Source organism: Diadema antillarum, unplaced genomic scaffold (genome assembly GCF_040938485.1).
Source record: "Diadema antillarum isolate AM-2024a unplaced genomic scaffold, OU_Dant_1.0 seq00001781_RagTag, whole genome shotgun sequence".
Lineage (NCBI taxonomy): Eukaryota > Metazoa > Echinodermata > Echinoidea > Diadematoida > Diadematidae > Diadema > Diadema antillarum.
In genome coordinates this window covers 14,822-31,783 of record NW_027272459.1, presented here as the reverse complement: position 1 = coordinate 31,783, position 16,962 = coordinate 14,822, and the positions used below count along the sequence as shown (strand labels likewise).

Sequence of the window (16,962 nt, the reverse complement as noted above, 5' to 3'; positions counted from 1 at the left end):
ACTTCAGTTAAACCAGCTCTCTTTGGGCTTTTTTGTTTCATAGGACCATCATAGACCAAATCCAACAGGCTACCCTTTGGCTCCCCCAAGTTCCTTCTTTTCATATGATTCTAAAGATGTGGTAGCGCATCAAGCCTCTTTCAAATTTGTGGCCCTCTGTGCTTCACATCCCCACAACTAAGCTCTTTAAACCTACTACCTGTTGAAATATCTAAGTATGGCAAATTGTGTATCAATAGAAAGCTGAGAGCATGAACAATGTCAACATATAAGTTTTTATACCCATAGGCTATCTGTGGCATAATGTGATGCAATTAAAAGGCTATATTGTGAGTGCAAGGCAGTTACAATTAAATGTTTATTCCGTTTATTTCGGCTCTCTTTTGTATGACATAGGTCTGTGGATGAGGTAGTACCGGCAGCCAAAAACTATTGCCATCTACTGTATCTAATGATTGGAATGATAGATTTGTCAAAACCAGAAACATCTGGACAAAATGCAAGAAGGGGCGGAGGTGTTTGGTATTCGGTTGTGGCAACACCACTGGAGGGGGGGGGGGGGGTATACAGTAGGCGTGCTAAGCCCGGGATGATGCCGGTTGGGGACAGAGAGGTTCACGCTGTACCAACAGGCATAGGTGAAGTTCACTGGAATGCATCATAAGTTTGATGTCATAGATGCAAGGCTTCTTTCTCTTTACAATGTATGGTTTTTTAAACATTGTGTATTTCCTTACGTAGATGTAACGTTGTCAGCCCCAAGGAGAGAGATCTTCCCATATCACTTTGCTATGCAAAACTAATCAGCACCAATCTGTATAATTTTCAGCTGAAAATGCCCATAAAAGGGCATTTTAGCCTCACTGAATCAGCTCCTGAGGAACATCAAAACCTAGCCTATTCCTCTTTCATGTTTGGCTTACCAATTTTATGAATTAATTAAAAAAAAATCATGCTTTGTTTTTTGTTTTTTGCCCTGGTCTCGCAGAGGCTCTGCCTTCCAAAACACAGCTCCATTGAAATCAATTTCTGTGCGCCCTACATTACACAGACTATGTAGCAGCACTATTCAAATTAACTGCATGCTGTGTGTGCACACAGCAGCAGTTGATTTGAACCACGCTGTGTTTTAGAAGGCAGCTGCGAGACCTCCTGAAGGATCACAACCTTGTCGTGGTCGGGTTGGCTTGCGTGTCTCAGTGACCCCTAGAGCTATGCCAGCCGGAGATTATTCTCCTGGTAGGGCCACCCAAGCCAAACAGGTCAAGAAGACCAGATGACTTGCGGTCCCTGGCCCTCCAGGTTGGGGGTTGGGCACAGGGTTAACAACCCTGTCGTGTAAAAAGAAATCTGTTACGGAAACAGCAACAAAAGTCAAAACAAAAACCAGGCGCAATTTGCCTCCTGGTGTACCAAATGGTACCTGGATGATTGACGGTGGTCAAAGCCAAAAGGAAGCTACGGACAGGAATGTGGAGGTCATGAATGCCAAATGTAGAACATGAGTAGGATTCTGGAATGTAAGAACCATGTATGAAACAGGGAAATTAAATCAAGTCACTGCAGAAATGCGAAGATACAGTATACAAATTCTAGGTATAAGTGAAAGCAGGTGGACAGGGTCAGGAAGTCTACAAACCAACACAGGTGAGACCCTCCTTTACTCGGGGAGGGATGATGGACATCACTCAGAGGGAGTCACCATCATTCTGGAAAAAGGAGTTAAGGGATGTCTTCTTGAGTGGAAGCCTGTGAATAGCAAGATGATGGGGAAAACAAATTAACACAACTATCATCCAGTGTTATGCCCCGACTAACAACATTGTTGAGGAAACCAAAGATGCCTTTTATGAGCAACTGCAACATGAGCTTGATAGTGCTCCTGGACATGATATGAAGATTGTGATGGGGGACCTGAATGCCAAGGTTGGAAACAACAACTCAGGCTATTACAGGGCTATGGGGATGTATGGATGTGGGGTGATGAATGAAAATAGAGAATGCCTTGTGGAATTCTGCTCTCTCAACAACCTAGTTATTGGGGGGACACTCTTCCAGCACAAAGACATTCACAAGCTGACATGGTACTCACCAAATGGCAGGTATAGAAAACAGATTGATCACATCATGTTTAATGGTATGTGGAGACGATTGCTTCAAGATGTTAGAGTCATGAGAGGGGCGGATGCTGCTAGGAACAACCATCTAGTGTTAGCAGTGTTTCAAGTCAAGCCTCGGAAAACATGAGTTAACAAAGTAAAGCAACCAAGATATGACATTGATAAACTTAAGGACCCCAGAATGAGAGGCACATTTGTGTTAGAGCTTAGGAACACATTTCAGGTCCTAGCATATCTTGAAGAAACACAGGAGGAACAAGATAAGACCAACAAAGAGTGGGAAAGGGTCAAGACAGCCTACCAGAAGGCAAGTGAAACATGTCTTGGAACTCCAAAGAGGGAGAGAAAGGAGTGGATGACTGAAAGCACATGGCAAACTATAGAGAAGCGTAGAGAAGTGAAAAGACAATGCATGGCTGCAAAATCAGACAGGTTAAAAGAAAGATCTGGAATGAGATATAAGGAAGTAAACAGACTAGTTAAAAGAAAGCCAAGAGCTGATAAACGAGCCTTTATTGACAATTTAGCTAGTCAGGCAGAAGAGGTTGCAAAGGCTGGTGAACAAGGGAGAGTATACAAGTTGACCAGAGTGATTAGCGGCAAGTATAGTAAATCCTCGGAATTACTGATAGAGGACAAGGATGGAAAGCTTCTTACTACTGAAGCAGAGTAGGATGCCAGATGGGCTGAACACTTTGAAGAAGTCCTTAACTCTTTATGTGCCACGTTCGCACGTCCGACTCAGTCGACAGCGTGCCAACTTCGCATACTCCGCTCAAACGCACAAACCCGCCCAAACAGATCGATAAATCGCCAAATGCCACAGTACAATGATAGCGTTTCTCGTGATTCCGTTCCTCTCGTCTATAGCTTGCATTTTATGAGGTGATTGACTAACAAGCAGTGTTTCATTGCTGGATTTGCATGCAAATTCCAAGTATCTGTCACTGATTTGTGTGCAAAAGTCATGCATTTACGGTAATGTAACTATATTAGGTGTTTGAAAGAAAAGTAGTCATAGATTTCTCACAAAATTTACATCAATGCAAAGCTTGGCATTTTCTCTACAACTTTGCTCACTTCACCTACAATTTAACATAAATCTATAAAGGTTATATAGATTTGAAAAACAATGTTCTCTCAATGCATGACTACTTTGGTGTCTCAAAATGATGTGGCACATGCGGGGTTTCCACCATGGCACATAAAGAGTTAACAGGCCAACTCCATTTACTGAAGCTGCTATACAAGAAGCAGTTTGTGATCTAGATATCGACATAAATCCACCAACTCGGGCTGAGATCATTTAGGCAATCAAGTCGTTGAAGAATGGAAAGGCACCAGGATTAGATAACCTCAATGCTGAGTCAATTAAAGCAGACCCAGAATTGGCCACTGACGTACTGCATCCACTCTTCACTGACATATGGGAAGGAAAGAAAGTCCCGGATGATTGGTCACAAGGGATCATCATCAAACTCCTTAAGAGAGGTTCATTACGGAAGTGTAGCAACTGGCGGGGAATTACACTTTTGTCTGTTTTGAGTATAAAATTCTAGCAAAAGTCATCATTCAGAGGCTGACAAGGGCTGTTGATGAGCAACTGAGGCCAGAGCAAGCAGGTTTCCGATGAGGAAGAGGGTGCGTTGACCAGATTTTTGTCTTGCGCAACATAATTGAACATTGCACAGAATGGCAAAGGCAGCTGTACATTAACTTTGTTGACTTTGAAAAAGCTTTTGACAGTTTGCACCGAGACAGCTTATGGAAAATTCTACGAAATTACGGCATTCCTCAACAAGTAGTGGCTATTATCAAGAGCTTTTATAACAATTTCACTTGCAAGGTTGGAAATAGCGACTTCAGCTTCGAGATGAAGACTGGGATGAGACAAGGGTGCGTTACGTATGTCTGCACTACTCTTCAACCTGGCCATTGATTGGATAATGAGGCAGACAACTGCATATCAGAAAGAGGTATTAGGTGGACACTCTTTCAACACTTGAGGACCTAGACTTTGCAGACGATTTGGCTCTAGTGTCTTATACTCACCAGCACATGCAGGAGATTTATTAAGATTTATCACATATTTTGGCCAAATACAATATCAAATGAAGAGCTTTATGACAAATGCCAGTTGGAATGCATGGACACGATCATCCAAAGAAGGTGCTGGAGATGGATTGGTCATGTGCTCAGGAAAGAACAGGAGAACATTACCAAGACAGCACTCTACTGGACTCCAGAAGGGCGGAGGAAGAGGGGGAGACCCCAAAAAACACATGGAGAAGAACTGTGGAGAGAGAGATTAGGGACCTGAACCACACCTGGGGGACACTACAGCGCCTGGCCATTGACAGAGCCAAATGGCGGACTTTTGTTGCTGCCCTACGTGCCTGTGGCATAACGGACAGTAAGTAAGTAAGCAAGTGAGACCTGTGCAAAAAAAACAAACATGAATTTTTTGGGAATAAAACAAAATCTGCAAGCCAAACATCAATTAGGAATAGATTAGGATGAGAAATTCCACTAGATCTGATTCAGTGAGGCTGAAATGTGTTAAGGGCATTTTAGCTGAAATTGTTATGGATTGGTGCTGATTAGTTTTGCATAGGAAAGTGATACTCGGGACTGACCCTTCCTACCATTTCCTGCCCAACAAAAAGAGACACATAGGCCTAGATTGGTTTATTTTTGACAATAAATTTTGTATTTCTTAGTACAGAACAGGTACCATGTACACGCTAAATTGAAGATTTGTAAGATTGTAAGATTTTGTTGACTCTATCGACCCCCTCTCGGGGTATGAGAGTACAAACATATTTACAATATATGAATACAAAAATATAAGTGATAATGTACATGTACATGTGAAAATAACAGATATAAATAAACATGTTTACAAAACAAGGCATAAAGGACGTTTAACTACTCTACCACTACGTGTACACACATTCACATCTACTTTACTTTCTACAAAACTACTGTCTTTCTTCTTTGGTTTTGAAGAAAACTGAAACATAATCATTCTGACAAATTTGGCTAGTTTTTTCAAATGGCAAGCATTAGCTGAATTGAATAGTTTGGCCATATGTAATGCACTTGGTCTACTGGCCATCAAGCTACTTGGTAAATACAATAGCCTCTCTCTTTATAGAAAAAGGGACAAACAAAAATATAGTGAAATTCATCCCCTATATAGGTGCAGATGAACATACAGTACAATGCAATTCATCTGTCAGACTTGCATCAAACCTGCCCTTACTAACAGGTAATCCATTAGATCGACATCTGAATTTACATCATGTAATATAATCTTTCTTTACACAAGACCTGTAAATACTTCTCAAACATCAAATTATCCTTAAACATTCTATAATTTGTACAAATTCTATTTGACCATGTGGCTGTTCTCCACACTTGACTAAACAAATCAAAAAGTCTAACTTTTGAAGTGTGTGAAATCCATGCAGCACTAAATCCACCCCCTTGTGCTAACCACACATTCCCTAGCCCTGCATAATCAAAAATATTTGCGATAAATAATAACCATTGTGATTTGAAATTTGAAAATTGTACATGAGTGTTTGGTTTCTTTTCCCTTAACTAATCTCAACCAGAATCCAATCATTTGACATTTAATATGGTCAAAATTACTCCACGTCCAGTTTCACCATAAACCATACAATCAGGAGTACATTTGTTCACAAGCAAACTTTTCTTAAGAATTTCCTATGGAAAACTTCAATTTGGTCTATGCACTCATAACCCCAGACTTCACAACTGTACAGTAAAACAGGTAAAACAAGATGATCAAATAGATGGCACTGTGTGTCCACAGAGAGCTGTAACTTTTTAGCCTTGACCAACATGCTATAAAGTGCTTTTCTAGCTTGTGTAACTTGTTTAGAAAGTGCCTTTTTAAAACTACCATTATAATTAAATTTAACTCCAAGGTACACAAAGTCATCTACAACCTCAAGTGGATCACCAGCATAAACAAATTCGGGAATTCTTCTAACCTTCCCACGGGAGAAAATAACAATTTTAGTCGTGCTAGCATTAACAGTCAAGCGCCATGTCTGACAATAACTATCCACAGCATCAAGAGCTTTTTGCAACTCCTCCGGAGTTTCTGCTAAAATTATTGTATCATCTGCGTAAAGCAAACAAGACAAATTTAAAGCTCTTTTGACATCAGAATCCAGGTGGTCAGAAATCTCACTTTCCAAATATTTCAGTCCACCATATGATTTTCTAATGTATTCTTGAAAATCATTCAGATTAATGGCAAATAAAAGTAGGGAAAGGTTTTCACCCTGTCGTACACCAGTGTTACAAGTAAAAACTCTGACATCTCCCCCCTGACCGCCACACATGACTTTGCACTTTCATAAATGTTCTTAATGACAGTAAACAGTTTACCCCTAAGTCCCATCTTCAACATTTTGTACCATAAAGATGATCTATCAATTAGATCAATGCTTTCTTGTAATCAATAAATGCACAGTATAAGCATTTTATATTTTGCAGATAAACATCAATTAGAGTCTTCAAAACAATAATATTATCAATTGTAGAATAATTAGAACGAAAGCCAGCCTGTTCTTCACCTAACATATTAGCAGCTTCGAAAAACTTTACAAATGCCAACATCTTGTGCAACATTGACGAACATATCGCATAATTGTGAGTAACAAAAATCAATACTATCTTGATTTGCATTCCCATCTAAACATTCCACATTTTCACACATTGGCTCAGCCGAGTCCTTGATTTTCTGTTTAAATTTTGCAGCGCTGTCACTGTCCCACTGGAATATCAAATAACGTTGACTTTCATTAGGCTGTGAATCTAAATCGGCATTGTTTACTGCAGTGTTCTGAGAATTGTGAGAAACAGTGTCAACATCAGCAGATTTAGAATTTTGCGATTGCAAGGTCACACTGACAGGGCAATGAACATCTGACAAACATTTATCAAATACATCAATACTGAAATGTGTAATGCTAGAAAATAACTGGCGAGATACAATAACATAGTCAATAGTGCTACAACCACCATTTTTGTTGAAGCATGTGTATTTTCCGACAGACTGATCTTCCCCTATCCTTCCATTAACAATTCTGAGATCAAAACTTTGGCACACATCAATAACAGACTTTCCATTATTATTTACATGGACATCAGCATTATAACGAGAAGTTAGAATATCTAGGCCATCAGTAGTTACTTGCATATCAGAAACATCATTACAAAAGCCTAATCCAGTCTGATCTGTCAACACATCCTCTACATCTAAAAAATCATCAAGCAAACCCGTCCTGACATTAAAATCACCCAACAAACAAAAGGGTGCATCGTATCTACTTTTGATATCAATAATATCCTGCACCAGGTTGTCAAAAACTTCATTAGAATGGTGAATTGATCCCTCACTCTGCACGAAATACACGTATGTGAAAGGATCCAAAAGTCGCTGACGGCTGAGCCGAGAAAATCAAGTTTGAAGTCAGATTATCAAAATCGGTCAAAACCAATCGAATTTCTGTTGTTGTCATTATGTTGTCATCTAATGTTTTGTCTATCATCTGCCAAAATTTGAAACTAAATGACAAAGGAAAGGCAAGAAATTAGCGTTTTTCTGGGCCATGATTTTCCGACTTTCAATGGAACAGAAATGTGTCCGAAGATTTGGATTTCGTGCTGCAGATAGACTCCGCCCCTAACAACGACGGAGTGATCCTATTGGTCAGTGCGTTGCATCGTGGTTACTGATCGCTCGTGCGTAGACCGCTGGTGCTAAGCTTGAATGAACATCACAGATGTTGCTGTGAGCAGATCTTCTGTTGTCAAGAGGTGAAAACTGTCTTACCTCCCATTGATCATGATTGCGTTGGAAAGAAAACTTTGAAAGTGGTTTTCTCGAAACTCTTATTTCCTAGACCACTCAACATGGCATCATAAAATCATCAATATCTCAGCAACTGTGTACTTTTATAAGTCATGTTATATACACACATATGAAATTAAAGCAGAAGAGTAAAGGGATAATGTCATGTTATTTTCAGAAAATCGACCTCCCTCGACATAAGGATCCTTTTGTTTTAGCAGGTCACATATCATCACTCACTTGGCAGTCAGTAGTATAGAGATAGTGTGTGCAAATCTGTGTGTATGTATAGCGTGCTAGATCTACAGCTTGGGGGATGTAAATAGGAATTGCAAACAATGCATTGCAAGAACTATCCATGTAGATATCTCGAATTCCAGAAACCCGAATTTCACCAAAATCACAGGATATACTTTGTTGCTTATTTTTAAATCACTCCATAAATCTGAAGAGAATCAGTCGTTGGGGAGCGTCGACATTCATGTGAGTTTCATGTAATCGCTCAATTTTCCCTCAAAAGAACTTGATCTTCGCGAGCAATTGCGCCATTATGTTGCATGCACAATGTGAAACTGAAGTTAGCTGTCTATAGGCCTATTATGCAAGGAATCGGTCAAATAACCGAGAGCAAATAAATTGATGTTCAAATGATTTTATGGCAAGTTGAATGAAGTCGGATGAGAAATGCAGTTCCTAGATCATACAAGACTACAAACAGACACACACACACACACACATTTCTCAATTACCAAGTTGTTTTAGCTTGAACTACAATCATTGCACATTGATTTTTAGCTCCCGCTCACATAATAGATCGCTAACTTTATTTCTGGATTGTGCAGGCAGCGTATGCTGCGATCTGTCGTGAAGATCGAGTTTGTTTTAAGCAGCGCTTTCACACAACCGATATCTTTCAAATTCATGTGAGTGATTGGAAATAAGCTATTAAAGGCATAATTTACCATTTGCAGATGAAACATAAAGCCATCATTAGTGCTTTAAAATAGTTCTAAAATGTGAGTTAGGGATAGAAACAACCACTGTAAAATTTGAATACGTATAATCGATGTTAAGTATTGTTAAATACACAAAATGTGAACAATAGTTATAATTAAGATGTTTCTAGACTAAACCGTCTACAGTTATGATTTATTGAGAAAAATACTGATATCTCCTTATAGTTTAGGTTTTATTGCAAAAATTTTATGTGGTAGGATGTTTTGTGATACAACTGACCTACACATATGCATAAAATGTGATATCTTGAACATTTTAAAAATCACTACTCCCAGTGGTAAACAGGACCTTTAAGTACAAATATCCTGTGATTTTGATGTAATTTTGTTCTGCAGCATTTGAGATATCTACAACGTGTACATGCATACAAAAGTACATAAACACGTATTTGTCCAGTGCATCCACTCAAGCTGACCCATCTCGTCGGTCTCAACCGACGAGATTGGTCTATTGATAATATTATTGATGCGCTTATTAAAAAGGAGCACATAATTGGAGTCTTTATGGATCTTAGTAAAGCATTCGACACTATTGATCATGACATTTTACTTGAAAAATTCCATAATTATGGCGTGAGAGGGATTACTTTGTCGTGGTTTAGAAGTTATCTAAGTCATCGAAAACAATATGTTGCATTTAAATCCAGTCACTCATCATATTTGAACGTGTCATGTGGTGTCCCTCAGGGATCTATCCTCGGGCCCCTACTTTTTTTGATTTATATTAATGATATTATTAATTCCTCTCCTCGTTTAAACTTCATCTTATTTTCAGACGACACCAACGTTTTTTTATTCCCACAAGGATATTGTAACACTGGTTGATACATTAAATATGGAATTAAGTAACATTTCGAAATGGTTTAGAAGTAATAAGCTTTCATTGAATATTGATAAAACATGTTTTATACATTTTCATATGCTTCAATCCCAACCCACCCTTCCTCAAAGTATTTCTATTGATGATATAAACATTGCTGAGAAACATTCAACCAAGTTCCTAGGAGTGACCCTAGATAGCAATCTAACTTGGAATACTCATGTCCAGAATATCATAACAGCAATATCTAAAGCAACTGGTGTTTTAAGGAAAATAAAGTACTTAATTAATGATCAAACTTTAATGATGTTATACAACACCTTATTTCTACCATATGTAATGTACTGTAATATTGTATGGGGCAACTGTAGCAAAACCAAATTGAACACAATTTTCCTTCTTCAGAAAAAGGCTCTTCGTATATGCACACATTCAAATTTTTTGGCTCACACTGATCCCATGTTTTATCGCCTAAAAACTCTAAAGGCCCATGATATACATTTATACCTAACTGCCATATTTATGTATAAACACATTCGAAATTTATTACCATTTTTCCATAATGCCCTAGCAACCAATGACCATATTCACCCATACCCTACCCGTCGTTCCCATGATTTTCATTTAAGTAATCCAAAGTTTTTACTTGCTCAAAAGTCGATTAGACATCACGGTCCAGATACATGGAACACTCTTCCTGAGGAGTTGAAACAGTGTGCCTCCTTGTTTTCATTCAAAGCAAACTTAAAGAAGCATATTTTACTACAGTAAACTTCAAATACAAATTAAGCACGAATAATTTATATGGCTCATGTTGGTCTCCTGATAGCAACATCGTATGTCATGTCGTTCCCTCTTCCAGCAAACCAATTTTATTATTCTAAATTCTAGCCTATCTGCCCCTTTGCACTTTCAAGCACTTGCACGCACATTCACCACCATCACACATCAGAGTTTATTTTCCCCTGCTATCTTCGCAGCAGAATTTGTATTGTTACGAATTTAATACATCCCTACCTTTTCCTCGGGGCAGCCATCTTTTCAAGCAATGCTTACAATGGCGGCCCTCTGCATTTTCGCTTCTTAAATATAATATTGTTATTGTAATCCCAGCTGCATAGACATGCATACTGTAATATCATATCTAATTTCCTTTTATATCGTTGTTTATGCAAGTCAAACGACTCTGTTTCAAATATACTTCGTATGTTTCCCATGTTCATGATTATGTAATTAATGTATATATTGATTTGCAGTAAATAAAGTATCTATCAAACAAACCCCGCCTTGCCTGCCAGGGAGCAGGTTAATGCTGATACGGCCGGGCTACGGCACCACCACCTATTTCTATCTGCCCCTTGCACACTGTCTTCCGCATCCACTATAACTCCCAAAAAACTCGCATCATCTTTGTTGCTGTCATCACTCCTGGTTCAAGATCACTCTCTTCTTCATCATTGACTTCAAAGAAACCCTCGTCAAGATCGTCTTCAGCCATTTTGCGCCAATAACAAAGTATCAGATTGCTTGCACAAGTTTATTCACCATGACTGGAAATGCATGCAAGTTCATATGCAACAGCTGGCGTGTTTACGCCAGTGGAATGTGTCCTACACAGAGTGACATCATCAAGTGAGTCGCTGAATTCTAGACAAATTCTGAGGCCGTGAGTGAGGGATAATGGACACATTTTGCAACCTTTCTAGAACAATTTTTTTTGACTGAAAAACAGAAAAATTTGTGTTCAGTGTAACTTCTTGTCTTGATTTACAGCAAAATTGGACTGTTAAAAAGTCAATGAATGGGAGGTTTAAGCTCATTTTATGAAGTTTCAGGCCACCACCCTGTTTCCATTACAACCCGTAGTGGTCTTTTTCTGTTCTGCAATGTGAAGCCATACTTGTCAGGCAAGCGTTTATTATTAGGCAGATTAGGAAGATCAGTAATGATCATCTTATCTGTTAGTGATAAATTCTTACCTGTGAGGACCCTTCCCCCTTCCCCTTTAGCTTCAACTTCAGTAGGTATCTGCAAAAGGAAGAGCAAGCATGACTGCTGTCAGGCAGCTTTATAGGGCAGTAGTGGATGGGGTCTGGGTTGATGTAGGACATGTCACTTGGGCCCTTCCTTTGCTTTCTCCTTTATTTTGTGAGATTGAGGGCAGCATTGAAGGATGATGCAGTATGAAGGCACAGGTAAGAGTTTATCACTTGCAGATAAGATGATCATTACTGATCTTCCTAATCATATATAATTTTACTTCTTGACATCAAAGAAAATGGAATAAAGAATTAAAGAAAGTATTTCATTTTGCAGGTAAGGTGATATCCACCATTATTCGGTATTCAAAACATTTTTAATTTTCATGGATGTCAGACATACTGTACTTGTTTTTCCATATAAAGCATTGAATCAAATGTTATCTTTCTCTCTTTTTATGTCTATCTTCTGCTCTCTGTCCTTCACTCTCTCCCTCTCTTTCTTCTACTTTGTCTCTGTCTCTGCTTCTGTGTCTTTCTCTTTCATGAACCAGGCAAACAAAGAGGACTCCAAGGTCAGGGACTGCTCCAACATCTGCGAATTTGCAAGGCGTTGTCAAGATAACAGTATGAGCAACATAGCAAGGCAGAAGGCTACATCATCAGATAAAGTTTACACTGGCTTTCACGTGTGGTCATACATCCTGAAGAAAGGAAAGTCCCGTAAGATTTGCCCATTCCTCCTACATAGGTGCCCGTGCATTTGCTTTCCAGACATGAACCATGCATCAGACTGTTAACCTACCTGCATGGGTCTGATGCCTCTTCTTTCTATAAACCTGGATGGAATGCTTTCAATGCCTTATAACCATCCAGCTCATACAGGGATTTTTATTTCTGACAGGAAGTCAGTGGTAAACCAGTAGTGGTTTGCAGACAGACATGCATATATCTCACTGTGAATACCAAAACAACCTTTAGACTGTAAAGTTTCTACCCTTGAGCCTTCTTTGTGAAGATGCAGCTTGAAGAGAAATAGCAAATGTGGCTGGTATATTGAAGTGGTAGTATCATTGTACTCCCTGGTGTAGGAGCAAAAACAGCACTGTCTTGTGCCTGTCACTGAAGATTTTGCAAGATTTGTCAAAGAATTGATGCATTATAGATTCTTTAAAAGGGGACCATTCCAGCAGGGAGGTAGTTACATAGATGGAGTGGCAACTCTTCATAATTCATGGAAACACATTTTGGGATTCAAAGCATTACAATGGGATATCTAATATTCCTTTACTTTGGAGCCTTGTTCGACACCGCTGTGGATTCAAGGCAAATTTTAGAGACGAAAAATGCATTTCACATTTCATTGAATTACAAGCAATATTTCACCGTAAAATTTCAATGAAATGCTCAAATTGGTTTAGAACAGCTTAGGAAAGACTTCAAAGTTGTAAACATGTGGTTCTAGTTTCCTCTTAATGCAAAAATCAAAATAAAGTGATAATTAGGTCGTCTGAAAAACGTAATACAGCTGTAGTTACCCATGATGTGCACATTTCCGCATGTTAGTTTTCTATATTTTGATCTGGGATATTGTGATCTTTCAAATAAAGTACTCTTCTAAAGCATGTTCCAGTGTGCTTTTAAACTTTTTTGCTGTTAATATAGCCAATTTTAGATTGCATTTTGATTCACTGCTTCAGTTTATGGCATACCTATTCATTGTTGCCACTGCATCGAAAGAGAGTAAACTGCAGAAGGGGAAATCTCTTGATGTGAGAGCACTAGTCCTAATTACTGATGCTCTCTTTTCTCAAAGCACATGGGTACCACCTGTAATGTTGCTCATAACTTATTGGCTGTGCCGCGCATGACTTCAAGGAGAGCAATAGCTGTTTCTCCTTCTCAAACACCTCCCTGTTTCCAGGTTGTCAGCAGAGATTTGGCTTCAAGTAGTTTTATTCTCTGTCCTGTGAAAAAAAAAAAAACAGCAACAGCTTGTGTTTCCACCTGTGTTGGTGGTAGATTACCTTCTCCAATCCTTTATCATACTTTTACAATGCACATGTATGTTGTAAAACAGGTGTGGCATGTCAGTGTGCTATGTAAACTAGCAAAGATTGGCTGACCAGTTGCTGACCTTATTTTCCAAATGGTATCATTAGCTTACTAGTGTGTTGGAATCTTTGTTGTCGACTATAGAAATGCCTCCAGCATTCTTGCCTGCAAAAATGTTTTCTGTGATGTTGAATACAGTCAACTCCGCTCAAGTCAACAACACATATGTCGAATAATCACCTATTAAGGTTGATGAAACTAAAAGGCCCCAATATACACTCGTTGCCCTATGTGTGTATTCCTCTGTTTACGCAGCAGTCAATTATCGCCTGAGTCGACGTGTTTTTCCTACTCCTGTCAAGATTTACTTGTGCGGAGTTGACTGTACCTCCTTGTGATGACACTCGCTCAAGCAAGTTGCTGTTTTAGGTATGCTACTATGTAATGTATCATATTATTTTTTATGGAAAGTATGTAGGGATATGATATGGGAGATTATGATGCTTTGTGGAAGGAGATTTATAGAATTGATTGTCTTTCTTGTTTGTAGAAATGTAGAATGATTTGAAGAGTCTGTTTATTCAGTGCAGAAAGAACTATGTAAACTGGAGTGTAGTAATTTTCTGCACAATGGCATGTAGAGGGGAGAGGGCATATGTCACTGTGGAGCAACATGGAATAATTTCTGTCATACATCAATAAATCATCTGCTTCATATGTGTCATTGATACTTACAATTGCATAAGTAAGTGTCCCTTTGTCTTGGGCTAATTGCATCAATGACTCTGAAAGTGATACCAGATGTATTTACAGGAACAGAGCATTTGAAAGAATTGAATAAGCCTACATTGTAGTAATGACTTCCTGTCATAAATCTTATAAAAAAACATACAAAAACAGCATTGATACATAGCAGTAGTTTAGGAGCTACATGTATGAATAAACGCAAGAATGGCACAATAATTGTCCTGTCTGCATTGAACACAGTAATCATTTTTAGAAGAAAAAAAAAATGCGAAGTAACATGCATGCTGGCCTGGCTTCCAAATGATGGTGAAACGAGTGGAAAAATGTACTCTGTCTGGTTGATTTGTCCTTTGGAGGGAACTTAAGCTGTCAACCCTTAGTTTCTTACTTACAAGCGTTTATTGCTTCTTTGGCAGCCATGTTAAATCAATCATTAATCAATGATTCATAGCTGCAATTGCACATACAAAATAGCAGGATAACAATCACAATCCATATCTCAAGATTTTTTTTGCAAGCATTCACTGAGACAGAAATATTAGGATAATGATTGTAATCCAAATTTAAAGATTATTTGCAAGTGTTCACATGGACAGAAATATCCCACTACTTGTCACACACAGTGTGCTTCACTACATGCCTTTCTCTTGTCCTATGTTCTTGCTTTTCATAGTGGTGTGGTGCGCACGTTGTTATGATGTACACTTTGAATGATGGGGTATAAAATCTCGAGATTATTTGGTCCGGTGTTCACACAGTAAGCACAAGATTTCTTGGGATGTGCATTGCAATTGTGATGGCGATAATTGGTGGAGTTTTTGTATACACAAGGGCAAAAGTCCTCACGATTTTGATAGCAATGCAAATCTCGAGATTTGCATCCCGCTAATTCACACATATGTGGGAATCCCGCTAATATGTACTCAGTAAAAGAAAATGATGTAGGGCCATGTGCCTTGTAGTTGATTTCCCTTAAGACCTCCCCCAGGAAGGGTTACTCGGTGGATGGCTATATAGTGAGCATTATGTACAGTTCATACAAATTGGGTAGGTGTACCTAGATACTTTCTTCGTTCCTATGCTGTTTACTTTATTATAGGGTAAAAAACTAAGTCCAGTATATCTAGTATTCATCTTGGCAAATGAAATGTGTTAAAGTTAGGACCCATCTTTTTTGCTCATTTTTCCACTAATATCTTATGAGTTATGAGTTTTGTACTTCTGTCTTTTTTTTTTTCTTGCAGTAGAGCAAGTTGTACTGTCCCTCTCCTAACTCATGGTTCTCGGAAGTCAAACAGCATGAACGTAACGGTTACTTCATTCAATGTCTTGGAAAAAGGGGCACCAATAAGCTATAAGAATAATGCACAAATCAATGAAGAGTGTCATGAATATCCTGGTATCACCAACCTGCCTCTTGCTGGTGTGATATTAACAGCAAAGTATTACTGTGTTTTTGTTTTTGTATGGAACTAGATTCTGATTACATAAAGTTGCCATTTTTTCATTCAGATAATATTTATGAATATTTTCTGTATGCTTTCACTTTCATTTCATGTACTTTGGAAGTTTACAATGAATTATTGCCATGGAAATAAAAGAAAGGATGATGTGATAAGCCAGAGGGTCAGGTGAGCTATTGCAATCATTCATTGTCCAGCATGCATCCTGTGTTGTGCATAAACTTTGTACATTTTCAGCTTCCTTCTTGAAAGCCTCTTGAGTCTTCAGGGGGTTTTAGTATCCTTAGGGTGAAAAGATCTTAGTTTTTTTGTTCTAATGAGCACTATCCCCACCCCCACCCCCCCCCCAAAAAAAAAAAAATAAAATGCACACACACTTAATCTATGAAAATATTCTTCTCTCAAACCTGAAGTAATAGAGTTTACTTAGTGATATGAGTAAATTCATTTTTGGCTGTACTTTAAGTTTGTGCATGGTGAATCCAGGGACCAAGAAGGAGTCCAGTTTTCACATTTTTCTCTTCTTGAAAACGCATGGTCAAATTTTCACCAAACTTAGCAGGTATTTTTTGCTAGGATGATACAAATACGCATGTACTACAAGTGGGCACCATGCCCCCCCCTCCTCGGAGTTCTCATAGCCCCCAAATTAGAGAATTATTATTTTTTTTTAATCTTCTTTGAAACCATGAGGACTCGGAGTAAATAAAGTGTGCATTAGTGAGTGTTCTTTCAAATTTGTGTATGGTAGATCCAGCGGTGGCCCTCTTGGGGCTTGGACCAAATTCTCTCTATCGCATTTAACTGTAAACATTTAGTCACAAGCAGTCAGGTCTGTACGCTGGCCGTACACTACGTGAATATGAATC

At 38.6% G+C, this 16,962-nt stretch overlaps 1 protein-coding gene across 1 annotated transcript in view; it reads left to right on the top strand.

Annotated features, from left to right (window-relative positions):
• Positions 1-16,374, top strand: part of LOC139712267 (nuclear distribution protein nudE-like 1-A) — a 297,794-nt gene extending 281,420 nt beyond the window's left edge. Inside the window, exon 9 of the mRNA XM_071624108.1 lies at positions 12,383-16,374. Coding sequence (XP_071480209.1) covers positions 12,383-12,461 — 79 coding nt within the window. The 3' untranslated portion in view covers positions 12,462-16,374. The remainder of the gene's footprint in view (positions 1-12,382) is intronic.
• The last annotated feature ends 588 nt before the right edge of the window (positions 16,375-16,962 follow it).